The 16,739-nt window shown below is 45.9% G+C and overlaps 1 protein-coding gene across 1 annotated transcript in view; it reads right to left on the bottom strand.

Annotated features, from left to right (window-relative positions):
* The window catches only part of LOC146857279 (uromodulin-like), a 139,637-nt gene that overhangs the window by 62,858 nt on the left and 60,040 nt on the right, over positions 1-16,739 (bottom strand). Inside the window, exon 4 of the mRNA XM_085647027.1 lies at positions 13,108-13,203. Within this exon, the coding sequence (XP_085503153.1) occupies positions 13,108-13,203 (96 nt within the window). The remainder of the gene's footprint in view (positions 1-13,107; positions 13,204-16,739) is intronic.

The raw sequence follows: 16,739 nt of genomic DNA, 5'->3' as shown, positions 1-16,739 counted from the left end.
CACACAAAAGGGAGCTGAGGTATGCCCTGCATATACAGATGGCCCATCACCAGGCTGATGGGCGTTTCTGAAATAGAATGGTGAAATAAGCTGTCACCTGCACCTGAATAGGGATGTGTCTGCCTTTCACAATGCTGTCTCCACCCCTGTAGTGTGGCTGGACCAGGGAGGACAGAACTGGTTTTACTAATCAAGAGAGACTTTCTTTGAAGCCTACATACTTCAAAGGCTGAAAATAGTATAAGTAGTGGGGATCTGAACCCAGAACTTTGGAACACTTCTGGACTAGGAGGACTCTACCGAGAAGTAGAGCTGAAGAGCTAATAGGAGGAGTACTGCCCCTTTGCCGTGTGTTGATTTGCTGTGTTGGCCTGCAGTTGCTGCTTCTGTCTGTGGGCAGTGGAAAGGACTGAACTTTTACCTTGCTTTGGTATCTTGCTTAAGAACATTTTCCAAGGGCTTGAAGTAGAGCTTGCCTCCTGTTTAGAAGTTTCAGGGACACCAGGGGCACATAGAGTTTACCTGCAGCATGCTGGGAGTTCTGACCTGCCATGTGGTGCTAATTCCAGTTCTGGTCCACTGGAGGTGTTTGCTGGGCTGAAAACCTAAAGAAAAGGATTCATAACGCGGTCTCCAATGCAGCTACCTACACCTACGCTGTGGTCACCATTTGCTGAATGAGTGCAACACCAACTGCGAGGACACCAAAGCCCCAACACCTGCCGACGCCATCTCCGCTATCGACTCTGACAACATCTTCAAGGCCACTGTCTGCACCCGGACCGAGGGCAATGCTCTTGGAGCCCACGATGCACAGCACTGACACCGGTCGATGCCAGCACCTCCCTCACACCATCGCGGAGTGGACAACCAACGTGGGTCACTTCCCAAACTGATCGACTCTGCATCGTCGTATGAAACCGACGTCTCACCGCTGACACCGCCGCACCTTCCCTGCACAGCCCAGACTAATGACTTGCCTCCCCTGTAAGAACTCGATCCCTCGCCTCCCCTGTGGCAGTGAGGAACCAATGCCACCTCGGGCCATCAACGCCTCACCTCTGCGATGCCGTGCTACGTCTTTTGACTGCATACTTTCCCAAGGTACTGTTTTGGGGCTTGGGTGACTCCATGGCCATCCCTGCGCACCTTGCGGTCGGTGCTGTAATGTGGATTTGTACCTATCACAACATCAAAATAGCCCCGGTTGGAGATATTAGCTTCCGAGAGCTATATTTTTGCAGTAATCCTTTTAAAAGTGATATTTTCAGTTATGTGTCTTGGATTTTTGTCATTATTTTCTTGTTTGGTAAGATAAAGATATTTTTTTTTCTAAACTGGTGTGGTGTCCATTTGTAGTGTTTTCACTGTGTTACAATGTATTTTATGTACAAATACTTTACACATTGCCTCTGAGATAGGTCTGACTGTTCGTGCCAAGCTACGAAGTGGGTGAGCATAGGTTATCCTGGGTGTAATCCCCATATGCAGACTAGAAGGAAGGGTCTCTACTTGTACAGGGTGTATACCACTGCCAACTAGAGACCCCCATTTCCAACAGGCATTGAGGAAGCGTCTATGCAAATGATTCCTCTATGGAGTTCTATGGGACGGCATAAGTCTTTGAATGGGTAGGAGCCGCCTTGTTTGTCCCAGGTAGCCTTTTTTGTCTCCACCCCCAAGTCAAGGAGCATCTGGGTTGTTCCAGGATGTCTCTCTATCCATTTCTGATGTGATCTGTAGCATGTGGAAGCCAGAAGGAGGAGAGTGCTCTGTTTTGAGGCAGTGTCCTGTGATATGTGACAATTTGAGATTGTCTGATTTCTGCTTTAGAGATAATGTCAGGCACTATCTCAATGGAGAACCTAAAAGGGCACCCATATGGAGAAGAACCATGCTATTTAGGACACCAACAGGCTTAAGAGTGGTGAGTACTTTTTGCGTTCTTTTTTGTTTTAAGATGCTCATGGTGTTCACTATTCTGGTTCACCTGACCATTGGAGTCAATAATCCAGGATGGTTAAGGAGTGCTATAAAACACTCAATCAAGAGGAGACATTTATCAATAGGACATAGCCCTTCTCCTGCTCACCAGAGTCAGTGGCTTGAAATAAGCACAGGTATGACAGATTGCCTTCACCTGCACTTAGGGTTGAGCCTCAGGCCCCCATCAAATTCTTCTGGATAATACTGCATTAAACACCACAATTGAAGAGTCTGCAAAGCAGTTTTCAGTAAAAGTGGTTGTGCTCCATTAATCCTGTGCCCTTTCCTGCTCAACTTCCTATCACAGTCTCTACTCATCTACCCTTAAGTGACATTGTGGATTTTACAGGAGTTAATTTAGTGGATGCAGATTACTCTATGTCTTTCATGAAGAAAGTTATTGCCCTAATAGGGAGGCAAAAGGGAAGTATATGAAGAAGGAGGTGCTTACAGAGGTCATCATTCGTCATATCAGTTTGTGCTTCCCTGACCCAGCAGTCCCATTAACTTCAGAGACGGGAAAGCCAAGCCTTTTTGACTGATATTCCAGCAGAGGCTCCTGACTTTCCTCTACAACAAGGAATTTGAAAAAGATTACTTTAGGATTGGAAGGAACAAGATAAGTCTTAAATTCCATGATTTCGGGGTTCTGTTAAAGACTTCCCTAAAGTTTTGAAAGTTGATTCCCTGCTTCTTTATATGGCAGGATGTTCTATATTTGCTTCAGGAGATGTTTATGCTACAGATCCCACAGATAAATGTGTAAACCAAGCCCTTAAAAATGACCACTCATCCTAAAATATTCCCATTTGAGGACATACTTATTTATAGATCTATTGCTTCAATTGCTGATAAAAGATTTTCATGATATTGATCTCCTAACAGCCTTGGGAGATAGTTCAGACTGTGGTGCATATATTCAATTTACAGAAAAGCAACTTCAGCTCATCTCAGACATTCCACTGCATACTTTGAATGCTTCCGCCCTGAGAACAGTTTCAGTGGCAAAGAAATGTTTGATTGTGTGCTGGTAAAGGATACTGAGCCCAGAAATCCCTTTTTCACAAAAAAACTTTCATTCCTGGAATACGGCCTCGCTTGGCCCACATGTGGAGGAATTGGTCAGACCACAGCTGAAGACCAGAATTTAGATAGTCCCTTTAACCCCTGAATTCTTTTTTCAGTATATGGAAAAATCTTCACCTAAGTACGACCCCTACCCCTCCCCCCCGCACCCCGTAGTCTCTTGTGGAGGTTCATTCAGAGGGGTAGTTCATGATTAGGGGTCTTGATCTTCCCAGGGTCATAACCCCTCTTGTTCAGACACACAGTAGGAGGCCGTCATAGATATTTGGCTCCAAGGTCATTCAAACCAAAGGGTCTTAGATATTGTGCATAAGGTGCACAAAATCGCCCTTGTTGAACCTCCTCCTACAACCTTCTGGATAATGCTGTCAGATGAGAGGCAATTCAAATGAGCATACAAAAACTGGTCTAGAAGAGAGCGGTTATAATTGCTCTTCCTAACTAACAGGGCGGGCACTTATTCAATGCTATTCCGTGTTCAGACCCCATCAGATAATTTTTGACCCATAATAGATTTGAAGGATGTACATACATTGGTCCAGAATGGACACTGTAGGGAATCTGCCTTTTCTGCGTGGTCACCCCAGACCTTTCAACGTTTGTTGGACCCTATTTTATTAGAATTCTGTGCATTTTTCGCTGCTAACCTGGGTTACAGTGACTGTGCTCTCCCTTTAAACATGCTTAAAATGGCTTATCCCTTATTGGCACATTTAACACATGCCTGTCTGTAAGTCCCTAGTATGTGATGTAGAAAGTGCACCCCGGGGCTGGCAGTTAAACGCCACAAGTTGACTGCAGAACCTATTGTGCCGCCCATTAGGGTAGCAGTGCAAACATGCCTACAGGCCTAACCCTGACTGCTGCAGTGCAAAATCTGCAGTGCAACCTCCCATTTAAATATTATTAGCTCACCCCTACGTAAGCCTTGTAGGCCACTAGGCAAGGTGCATGGAATTTAAAAGTGGGACAGGAAGAAAATTAGCTTTACCATATCCCCATAGTGACAAGGCCCTAAAAGCTAATTTCACTGTCGCAGGTCTAGCTGTCCTCTACAGAAAATCAGAGTACAAAATAAACTACTAATACTGTATCTCTGGAATGGGACCAGCTAGAAAAATAATTAAACGACTATCCAATTCCAGTCCCGCTAGCCCAATTGAATGGTGATGTCATAATTTTAATAAATATTAAGAAAAAATCAAATTACAAAAGTTAATATTTTCCTTCCTGAAGTTCCTGGAAGGTAATTTGTATTAACTCTCCAACAACTCTCAGCCTATGCTCAGCCGAGGTTGAAGTGTGAAGTGGTGTGATGTATATTTCCCAGAAGTTTTTTGGGTGCTTTTTTAAAAAAAACTCACATCTCTGGTTCCCCTCATTAGATTGTTGTCAATTTGTTTAGTAAAGTTTACTCTAGTATGCATAAGTGGGTTTGGGATTTTTATTGCTTGGTAGTTTGACTTTATTATTGTCTTACTACTGCATAAATACACATTGCCCTAAGTTAAGCCATCTGTTTTGTGCCATAGCTACCAGAGGGTTGAGCTCAGGTTTATATAGCGACTTTAAGCGTTCACCCCGCTAACAGTTGTGATTATTCCTTGAGGTGGGCAGTCATCCACCCCAAATAATAATCCAATTTCTTACAGGCACACTTCAGCTCATCATCCCAGCTCTGTCTGAGGTAGATTTTCTCAAACTTCAATAGACTTTAGAAATGCATACTTTCAAATACCCATTAATTACTCATTAACTAGCCGCATCAGCAACCTATAGTTTGCTCTTCCAGAAGGGCACTTCCAATTTAGGTTCATCCTTTTGGGCTGAAATCTGTCCTGTGTGTATTCACTAAGGTCATGGCTTTCCTGGTTGATTTTCTTCATGAACAAAATATACACATCCAGCCATACTTATATGATGGGATGGTCCATGCCTCTTCCATGCAACTGTCAAAACTACACAGATAACAAGTCTGCAACCTTCAAGTTCTAATAGAGTTCTTCTAAATTTTGTAAAGCATCAGCAACATTCAAGTCAACAGCTCAAATTTTCAGGATGACTCTTCAACATCTCATACAGAAAGATTATTTCCCTCCTCTAATTGCGCCTCTCGTAGCTTCTAGAGAGAAGATCAGCACCAGTCAATCAAGGGCTTCAAGTCTAAGTGGACCTGGCTGAATCAGAATTCCTAGCACCCTGGGCCAGATTTCACAATAGCCCTCTTACTTGTCATCTTCTACATCATTGACATTTGAGATATTAGTCTGTATTTATACAAGCTCTTCTCCATTTTGCACGATGATTGAAACAAGCAGTACTGATCAAGACTAACAACCAGGTGGCCATGGCATATATAAACCACCAGGCAGGAGTGAGTTCACATTCTCTAACATTGGTGGCTCATCAGATCTGATCATGGGTGGAATCCCACCACATATACCTCAAAGCCAGCAACATTCCCAGGTTAGGCAATATGAAACCAAATTCCCTGAGCATGATCTCCTCCTCCATGGAGTTTTGCTAAATATGTAACTTTTTCAGAACATCCTTTTGAAGATAAGTGAACCTTGGATTGATTTGCAAATGACATGGACACAGCTGTACTTTGCCAGGAGAAGGGCCACAAAGGGACAATTGGAATGGATACTCCCTGGCCTCCCCTTTTTATGTCTCGCTGAGCCCCAGCGCTTGCGCTGGCTCGGAGAGACATTTTGTATTTGGGATTTTTAAAGTGCTGCCTGTGGCCTAAAGCTTGAGTGCACGCGCGCAGCCGCCAATCACTGCTGCGCACCACTCGCGTGCTTGCCACACAGCGCATCCCGTCCTAGCGATCGCGATCACTTTCGCTTTGATTGCGATCGCTTTCACGGCCGCGCGGCCGTTACTTTCACGGCCGCGCGGCCAATGCTTGTTGTTTCCTTGTGTTTAGTACTGTTCTTAAATGTGCCCTGCTGTTAATTCTACTCCGGTGTATTCTCGATAGCTGCGCCATGATTACAGATTGGTCAGCTTTTGTTTTAGGCCACCGATCATTACCCTACTACCACCACTATGTATTAACCACGCTGGATGTGTTGATAACTCCGTGGCGAAATTTACGAAAGGTCGGCAGTCTTTTGGCAACAATACCACAGTCAGCTGTGCATTTTGCGCGGACACTGCCGTAGAAGCAGTGCCTTTTGGTCAGGGCGTCTCGCTCAACCAATTCGCAGTAATGGAAACATGCCCTGATCTGTGTACACAGCAGGCAACGCCGGCTTTTGGCACGGGCGAGCTGGGCCCAGACAACGGTGCTAATCTTCAGGGGGGCTCTTGGCTCCAGTGGCACATTTACAAACTAATTTTTATTCTTTGTTTAGCATAAAGCAGGCGAGATTTTTAACACTTCATCAGCACATTCTTTGCCCTGCCCCATCTCCCTCACCCATGCTGCCACACACCAACACCCCAAAACAAACAACTCGGCAGCAGTGTGCTGGAGCTCAGCAGTGAGTGATTTGGGTGAAGTTGGGGTGGGGGTGTCGGGGAGCTGTTTGTGTTCAGAGGCCAGTCACTGCTCTGAAGTGATAAAGTCAGGGGTTGGCCTGGGAACACAAACGGAGACTTCTATTGCATAATTGTATTCATCAGTAGCAGCAGCCAAGACGCCAAATGTATTTTGCTGGGTACACGTTGCCCCACTGAGTGCTCCTGGGACTTGGGCCCCCCCCCCGCCGAACAGGAAAGCACTCATCGTGGTTAAACGGAGCCACGGAGGCAGGTTCTTTATTCAGGTATGGAGAAAACGAGTCCAGCCCCCCTTAGAAGGACATGCCAACCTACCACCGCAGGGGGCACTGTCAGTTCAGTGCAAAACAATGGTTTGAGTTTTCATGTCTTGCCAAAGTGTCTGAAGGTTAGCGGGATTTTGCATCAATGATTTTTGTGTCTCTGGTGTTGCAGGTAGTCTGGACTTTTGCTGGTGTTCCCACAGCAATACCCGAATTTTATGCTCACTCGTAAGACTTTCAGACTTTACTCATGTAGACGATTTCCTCAAAGTTCCCGTTCTGAGTCTCCACAGCATAGTGTAATTCATTTTCCACTAGACCCAGGTCCCATTGTTGACAGATCTGGCCTGACTGCCTTCTAAGTTTATGTTTGAAGCTCAGGTCTGTGATCTCCCGGTCTCTATCTGTGACCAGTTGCCTGTGTTAAGGGTTCTACTTTGTAATTCACTATTCTGATGGACTGTAGTTTCTATCTAGCTTGCTATGCTGTTTCGTTTTGCTTAGTATATATCTGTTTATCAACATAATCTTTTTTTTGCTAAACCTTTTTTGATTAAATTGCGATTTTGGATTTTTGTCTTTTAAGTGAAAAGTATGCATCTCAGTCTCAGATATGGTGACACTCTCCAGCTACCGACAGGAACATTGTTTCATATTGCTAAGTTTGTATTATGATTTGGAACAACTTATTTCTTTGCCCAAGGTATATTTTAAGAGAACTTTTCAGTTTCTTTCAGTAAGTTTTCTTTAGAACAAGTGTCCCATGTGGTTTAGTCTTGCAAGGTCCCTGCTTTCCTACCACACGTTAAAAATGGCTTGACAACTCCACCAAAGGTCATATCCAAACTTTTTCCTGGGTGGTGGGTAGGGTGGCATGAGCCAACAAATACACGCGCATTCATCAGCAGCTGGGTGTGATTTTTTTTCCTTTCTTTTCTTTACAGTGTTCCCATACAGTCAATTGAGAGCAGAGGCGAGGGCACAGGCATAATTTAGGTCTATAAAATAACTGGGGGCGGGGAAACAAAATGTCCCATTCATGACCTTTTGAGTAAATATGGAGCGTGAGTGTCTGAGGGTGAAAGACGTGCAGGGAGTTTATATTTGGGAGTCCGGGAGTGAGACGCGCCGTCAGAATCCCTCTTCTCCCTGGACGTGGTGCTTTTTAGCCCCCACCGAAGATTCTGTGAAAGAAAACTGAGCGTTTCACTGCGCTGGTGAATGAATCAGAAGCAGTGTGCTCCTGCCACTTAATGAAGGCTTACTTCAGAGTCTGCAAATGCGTACCAGATGAGCGGCTGCTGCGGGGCCCGGCTCCCCGGCTGTCGGGGGCGAGGGGTGCACTGCATGCGTGCCCCTGCCCCTTGCAAGTACGTGCACACAGAGGTGGAGGGGTTCAGGCACAGGATGGTGCCCATCCCTGAAAAACTGGCTGAGTTTTGGTGGCTGTTTGGATACGGACCTTACATTCCAAGCAGTACAGTAGGAAGCGGCATCACAAGCCAGGCAGGCCCCGCCCCAGAGTGCAGCAGGGGCCCGACACACGGTATGGTGGGTATTTGTACAGCACGTGACATGCTGAAGGACAGCTACCCACAACAGGGGTGTAATGTCAATTGGTGCAGCAGGAGCAGTGGCACCAGGACACAGGCCCGAGGGGCCCTCTGAACTAAGAATATTCCTGTGTTTCACAGTTCTCACATCAGTCAATGGCTCTTTTCCTTACTTCGACTAGGGCCCATGACAAGCTGTCCAGGCCACTGATCCCAAACCCACGTCCTCCCTCATCAGAGCTTTGGTCTGTCATAGACAGTTGTTAATTCAAAGCTGTTTGTGATTCTCTTCCAGTATACAGTGCTGAATGGGGCACCCCTTCAGGGCTTTAAGTGGGCCGGGTCTTGCCGGTACTGAGCACCAGCATTTCTTAAAAGCAGGTGCCCTCCATTTCTGCCCTCACCCTCAGGGTGGAAAAGAAAATCTCGACGAAGACTTTGATGTAACTTCAAAGAGACTCGTTTTAGTTCTTTCACAGTCGCATCATTTCAGAACGGAAACATTTGCAATAATCTGTACTGTTGTGCTCTATCTCATCCATGTGTTCTTCCCAATTTTCCTTTCTCTGTTTGCTTCCCCTTCCCGCATCCTTCCCTTCACTCATGCCCTCTGTGTTGCTTCCCACAACCTGCATTCCTCTGAACTGCTTCCCCAGGCGTCTGTGAATCTACATCCCAGCCATGTTACTTCCCCCCACCATGATATTTTTTTTACTGATCCCTCTTGAATCAGCAAACAAAATGAAACAAGCATTGGCATAGCCAATAGGTTTCGCCTTTGGGACCTTATAAGTGTTTGGTTATCCAGCACAATATCCTTGGTGCAACAACATCAACTGTTGCATGGCTAAACCCTTATAAGGTCCCAAAGGCGAGACCTATTGACTATGCCAATGCTTGTTCTGTTTACCTTGCCTTTTCCTTACTAGAAGGTTTGCTCCTCAGAGCTCAGAGAAGGAATGCCAAGGTAATCCTAGTTCCTTCTGCAAGGAAGTAGTAATCTTGTTTCCCCTTTATCTCAAGAAGTGTCCATGAGTCTAGAGTGTCTTTTGACTTCTGCCTCTTCTCCACTAAGATGGCTTATCTTGTCCCAGCCCTCACTCCAAAGGTTATCGCTGACCTTCCCATGACTTTTGAAATAAACAGAGGTGCAACTGTGATTTAGAGGTCACACCAAGAGTGGCTATTTTCTATCCAAGTGTTGTGCAGGCCTTCCATTAGCAAATATAATAATCAACACTGGGTTTCTTCCTCTCATTGGTGCTCTTCTAGAATCTTCTTTCCTGCAACCAGTTTAAAGTTTCTGAATTTCTTTTCAATGGTTTTAACTTGGGTCTTTCTGTCTCCTCTCTCTGTTGTCAGTTAGGTGCCTTTGAAGCCCTTGGAGGTCTAGATAAAGACAAAGTCAGATGACTCACCTACTTCTTTACTTGTCATAAGTTATTTTGTTCAGGGCCCTTGTTCGGGAAACAGTCAGACAATGCAAGCACTAACATGCTTGTCTTAACCACGCATATGCCTTAACCACTCATGTGCATGGTTAAGACAGTGCATGGTCTAGCTGCTGGCTGCTGCTGGGCGGAAGCAGGAAGAAGAAGGATCGGGTGAGGACACGGGGAGGTAAGTGGGGGTGGGTTTTGGGGGTAGTTTGTAAGGGTTGGGGTAGTTTTCAGGACTGGGGGTCGAGGTCGTTTTTAGGGCTGGGCGTGGTCAGGGTAGTTTTTAGGGCTCAGTAGTTTTTAGGGCTTAGGGGAGGGCAGGGTAGTATTTAGGACCTGGGGGGCAGGGAAGTTTTTAGGACTTGAAGAGAGGGGGTTGGTTTGCATGAGAGAGAGGGGTAGTTTTAGGACTTAGGGTGTGGTTAGGGATCAGGGGGTAAAACGTACCTGATAAGTCTTAACCACAAATATGTCTTTGCCATTCATGCCTTAACAACGATCAATTTGCTGTAAAGGCATGCGTGTTAAAGGCATATGTGTGGTTGAGACTTGCATGGTAAAGACCGCGTCAAACCGGCATGCATGGTAAACGCATGTGTAGTTTCATCACACAACCCGCTTGTTCTTGTTGTTTACTATCTCCTCATATATAAAGAGTATGCTAAGGGACAAGGGATGAGGTGATAGCATTCTGATGACTGACGGATAACCTTCATTACATCGAGTCCTATTCCTCCTTGTCATAGTCTTGCAAGCCATTCGCCCCTCCACCCCCTTATGAGCATGATATAAAGCAGGGGAGGTTTGACCATCGAATACCTCTTTCTGTGGAGGCCTTAAAAAAATGGAAGAAAGAACTTTTAGGTGTTCTGTCATTAAGAAGTGTATGGTTTACATCTCAAAGATTAGGATTGGGATGAGGAAAAGTTGGACTTGACATAAAGAAGATTACCAGCAAATTATCCGGACATTGTGCATATAATGTTAGACCCAGTTATTTCGCAAGTAATACTTACTTTGTTTTGGGGTCTAATAAAAGAGAAGGGATTTGTGTAGGAGTCTGAGATGTTTGCTAGAGGTGGTGATGATGATAAAAGTAATTTGTTGGCTAGGTAATAGATCTTGCTGTGAGCAGATTCAGAGGCTGGTGGCTTATGCTTAGGCCAGGAGTGCCTGCCATAGATGACTTGGCTGTGGCAAAGACACCAGGTAACATGCATGGGAAGGCAAAAACACTAAAAAGACAGAACAATAGATCCTTGAATGTATTCTACCCTGGGCACGCAAACCATGGCATTTACTTTGGCAGTTAGAGAGAACCCATTTCTCAGGCTCAAATCTGGCTTAGTGTCCTCTAAGAATTTCTTTGCCTCTCCACCTCTTACATGTATCTGGGCTACTACTATGACACTTGTGCCTGTCCATTTCTAAACTGCAACGAAATGGCTTTGCAAGTTCAGCATATGTGTAACTGCTAACACTCTCCTCGTTTAATGGCGCATGTAAGATTCGAAAAACCGGGTGGGAAATGATGAATTGCAAAAAAACAGTATCTATCTCTTTGTAATCTGCCTGTCTGCTGGCATGGCTCTCTAGTGAGGTGTACGAGGTATTCCGTTTTAGTTTATGATCTGTGTTGTTCCAAAGCATCGTATGTGATTCATGGATAGAAAATGACACTCCTATGAACAAAGGTAACTGCCCCGCATGTGCTAATAAATTCCACAGTACACACCAATCACAGACAAATGGACGCGCCCGTTATAGTTACTGCAGGCAACTATAACTCACGCGACCGCAATCCTCTGCTGATGACGTCAGATATTACATCACTGTATTTAGACACTTATTTACCCATGTCTTCTTCCATTAATCTTTAGCTATACATATATTACAAATATTTACGGAACACTTTACTTCTTTTATGTGGGAAGCTCGTTATTTAAGAATTCGCATCCTTCTGTTGTAAACTAGCCCAGCAGATTGACGCAGCATTGAGAAGCATTTTAGTATTTGGGGTGCTAGCAAGAACAAAAAGTATCCTTCAATAAGGGCGAGGGGAAGCTGTCCCTGCTCCTAGAAACACCCAAACGCACAGCATGCTTTACTGTGGAGGAAGGTGGCCAAATGATGAAAAGAGAGACTAAGAAAATAATACAACAATTCTGAAGCCCCAGGGGGCATTAGCGGCTGGCCCAAATAAAGTAAATATCACCTCTAAATTGGTTCATCCCGCTGCTAGAACAGTGGTTGTGTTAATGGTTTTAAAAGTTGTGCTGGTGGAGCAATACTGTTGTTTGAGCTCTTCAATGAGCGAGCCTCAACTAGTCCACCCAGTCTGCAGTTTTGTTTTTGCCCCTGTAAACAGTTCCAGGGCACCAGAACACAGTTTGCCCTCTTTCTCTTCTAACTAATGACGTTATGTAGAGTTTGACGGACTTGGGACTTCGACTCAAACATTGCAGAATTTCTGTCTGCTTTGTTTAGAGAGCATAGCGCCTCCTACAGTCTAAATTGCGGTGGGGGGCATCTGCTGCTTTTTGTCATGAGTCCTGATCCCCAAGAACTGCCCAACAGACCCTTGGCCTTAGCAAGCCTCATAAAGCACTGCCCGCTTGTCTAACTGAAGGCTGGTGCAAAGCTACGTAAAACCCTGCAAAGCCTTGTCGCACAGCTGGCAGCTTCATTGGAACTGATGCCGAGTGGCACAACGCTCCACAAAGCCTCACTGCCCAGCTAAAAGCTTCATCGGACCCAACACCAACCAACATGAGGCCTCACAAAGCACCACTGAACAAATCTAGCACCCAGGACTTAAGGTACAACTCCTAGCAGCCAAACCCGGTCCTGTGTACGTCTTGCACTCCATCACAGTGGTTCTGAACTTGTATCTTTGTTCCAGTCCATCGTGACCAGATACCCAGAGTTAGCACTACCTGTTTTGCAGATATTTTTATCCAAAACATTGCAATTCAATCTATTCAGTTCTGCTTATTGTATTTTTGTCGTCTGGTATTTGTTCAAATATACAGTACTTTTCTAAATCAGTATGGGATTGTTCCTATGTTGTGTTTTCAGTGTATTACTGTTTGTGCACTGCACACATACTTTACACATGGCCTCTAACTTAAGCCTGACTGCTTTAGTGACTTTAGTGGTTCACCCTGACAGGGATTGTGGTTGTTGCCACACCCCTCAAACAATAACCTAATTTCTTACACCCTTTATTTACTTTTTATTGGAACATGAAGGGAAAGAGTCCAGACTTACGTGCTCCTTGGTGCATGGTTGAATTGCACATGCACACTCCCTCTGGCAGCAAACAGTATTCATCAGCCAAACAGGCAGGGTAACAGGTAGGCTCAACTGGTGAGAGAGAATAAATGTGCATTAAGGAAGTGTGAAATACACATACACTAGCTCACGCACAAACACAAACCTGTGTGTGCCCTAGGACCCACGAACATACATACACACACAAGCATAGACACCCATTACCCACATAGGTAAGTGCCTTATAGCCCACTCGTTGTTCTGGGGGACTCCATGTGCCCTATACCCCTTTATTTAGCGATGCAAACACACTGCTCACCTCTCTCCCAGGGGAACATAACACCCCTGGATAATTTACTCTGAACACCTCCACCTCACCAGTGCAGCCCTTACCTTGGACTATTTCATGCCAATGCCCAACAAATCACCACCCAGTGGCCGTGTAAAGATTGTCGCTAATACTCAAAGAGTGAAAACAGGCACTCATTGGTACAATGCTACATCAAACTGAAGAAAAACCCAGGTAGTACAGGCTCTGAAAGACGAGGGGGAAATGGCATAGGGGACTGAAGGTTTATACTTATGTCAGGGATGGGATCAAGGAATGCTGATAGTTCCCTTACAAAGGACCAGATGATGTGGGCAGTAACCATGACATCAGTAAAGGATAATAAATGAATTAAGGGAGTATAGCAACTCAGACTGGCACTCTCACTGCTGAGCACTGACTCAAAAATACTAAGGATGATTTGCCATGCATGCATGATCTGTTCTTGCCTGGAGGTGACTCTGTGGTCAACTTTAAAGATCAGATGGATAGTTTATGACTTACTGAAACGTATCCAAAGAGTGGATCTCATCAGGAGTGTCAGAGGTTTAAAGATGGCAAGATGTAACATTAGGTAGGTTTCTCACCTCCCACAAGTACAACAGGAGGTTTTTGACCTGTTAGGTATACAGTTTAACCCCTTCGATGCTCATGACGGAGTGGTTCCGTCATGAGCATCGGTTGGGCTGTGCTCATGACGGAACCGCTCCGTCATGAGCACAGCCCCTGGGGGAAGCGCTGGCGCTCCCCCCCTGGGGGCTCGATCTTGGCATCAATTGGGGGGTTAGTATTATCAAAGTTGGACGAACCCAAGAGTGTTGGTACAACCACTGTCAAGCAGTGCTTGGGAACCCACTAGGTAAGTGAGAAGACCCCTCACACACCAACCTAGTTGGTGTCATGCTTCATCATAGGGGTCCCAACCGGGTGGCAATTGGGGGGTTGGCAGCGGAAGAGTTTCCGCTGCCACCCCCGAGCCCCCCCACGCTTCCTGATGACGTCAGCGCGCACAGCGCGCGCCGACGTCATCAGGAAGCGTTGGACGCGCTGGAATTCATTTCTTCCAGCGCGTCCAACGGAGACGGTGAGTGTTTGGCTCCGGTGTGGCGGGGGGGGCGGAATTCGGAGGCCTTGAGGCATCGGGTGAGAGAAAAGAGTATTTCCTCTCCCCTGATGTCTCAATGCTGGGCATTCCTGTCCCACGATCGTGCACAGCGTAGCGATCGTGGAGCAGGGATGCCCCACTAGACACCAGGGATGTCTTTTTATTCAGTAGGGAAGCGACCCCTTGGGCAAGGGTCGCTTCCTAGGGGGCATAATTTATGGTAAGACTTTTCTGCCCCCCCCCCCCTGGGGGCAGATCGGTCGACTTTCGGTCCGTTTCTGCCCCCAGGGGGGGCAGAAAAGCCCACTAAACACCAGGGATGTCTTGTAATTCATTTAGGGAGCGACCCCTTGGGCAAGGGTCGCTTCCTTGGGGGCATAATTTTCTGGAAGACTTTTCTGCCCCCCTGGGGGCAGATCGGTTGACTTTCGGGGGGGCAGAAAAGCCCACTAGACACCAGGGATGTCTTAATCTTCAGTTAGGAAGCGACCCCTTGGGCAAGGGTCACTTACTTGGGGGCATAATTTAGTGGAAGACTTTTCTGCCCCCCCTGGGGGCAGATCGGTCGACTTTCGGTCCGTTTCTGCCCCCGGGGGGCAGAAAAGCCCACTAGACACCAGGGATGTGTTTTTTTGAGTAAAGGAAGCGGCCCCTTGGGCAAGGGTCGCTTCCTGGGGGCCCAAATATTTTTCAAGACTTTTCTGCCCCCCCTAGGGGCAGATCGTTTTTTTGTGTAGCCGTTTCTGGCCCCGGGGGGGGGGCAGAAAAGCCCACTAGACACCAGGGAATTAGTGTAAATAAAAATGGAAGTGACCCCTTTGGCAAGTATCGCTTCCAGGGTGCAATTTTTATAATATGTATTTGGCCCACCCACCCCAGGTCAGAGTAGCCTTTTTTTTCCTGCTGTTTTCTGCCCCACCTGGCACACAACCCGATTGACCATTTGGGTAGTAACATAGCATGTTATAATGTTTATTGTTATATTTTTTGTGAATTGCAATAGTAATGTTTTTTTTTTTTTACTTTTTTGTTCTAGGTGAAGGCTTTTGCTCTTTTCAGTTTGCCGTGTTGTTACTGGTGGTTCTGCTGTGTATTTTGTTGTCTTGTGAGTAATTTGTTTTTTTTCTTCTTTCTAGTTGGATATCGTTGGTTTTTGCTGTGTCACTGCAGAGTTGGTTTCTGGTGAGTGCAGCTGTCTCTTGTAATTGAATTGTATAGTTTTTGAGTACATTGATCTTTGTGATAAAGGTACACATTTCTTTACTTACTTGGTTTGCACATTGTTGGTTGTTGTTGACTTGTTTGTGCAGTCTTCTATCTTAGTAAGTATAATGGCTAGCTGCAGGATTACTGCTCAGCAGGTTGTTGGTTTGCTGTTTGAGTCTTCCTCTGACCATGGTTCAGAGACTGACTCTGCATCTGAGGGAGAGGAGGCAGGGGACGATTCTGGCAGTGAGTTTCCTCTCCGTATGGAGTCATCGGATGATGAAGATACTCTTAGTGCGGATGAAGTGCCTGTGTTAGAGGAGGAAACTGATGTGCCGATAGTGCGGCAAGAGGCATCTGGGCTGCAGCCTGGGGCTGCAAGGCTTCCCGTTGGTGTAGTGCAGCAAGAGGCATCTGGGCTGCAGACTGGGGCTGCAAGGCTTCCCTTTGAAAGTGATGACCTCTGGGTTGCCCCTGGCATGGTGCAGCCGGCATTGCCAGAGTTTACTGGTGTTCCAGGGTCTAGAGTGAATACTGAAAACTTTTTGCCGGTAAATTTTTTTCAGTTGTTTATGGACGATGTGTTTTTGGCAGAGATTGTTGAGCAGACTAATTTGTATGCCGAACAGTTTTTGAGGGACAACAGTGCCAGTCTTAAGCCATACTCTAGAGCTACCCGGTGGACTCCCACAAATGTTGAAGAGATGAAGAAGTTCTTGGGTTTTACTTTTTTGATGGGCTTGCTAAGGAAGCCATCAATGTCTTCATATTGGTCTAGCAGTCCCTTGATGGCAACGTCTATTTTTCCGGCAGTCATGAGTCATGACAGGTATTTGCTTCTGCTTCGGATGATGCATTTTGTTGATAATGGTTTAGCGTTGCCACAAGATCACCCTGAGTGTGACCGTCTTTTTAAGTTTAGGCCTGTCCTTGATCACTTTGTTGATCGATTTTCTGAGATTTATGCCCCTGGGAAAGAAATTGCAGTGG

Source organism: Triturus cristatus, chromosome 3_2, assembly GCF_964204655.1.
Source record: "Triturus cristatus chromosome 3_2, aTriCri1.1, whole genome shotgun sequence".
Taxonomy (NCBI): domain Eukaryota; kingdom Metazoa; phylum Chordata; class Amphibia; order Caudata; family Salamandridae; genus Triturus; species Triturus cristatus.
Note: the sequence above shows the minus strand (reverse complement) of the source record. Positions and strands in the feature narration are given on the sequence as shown.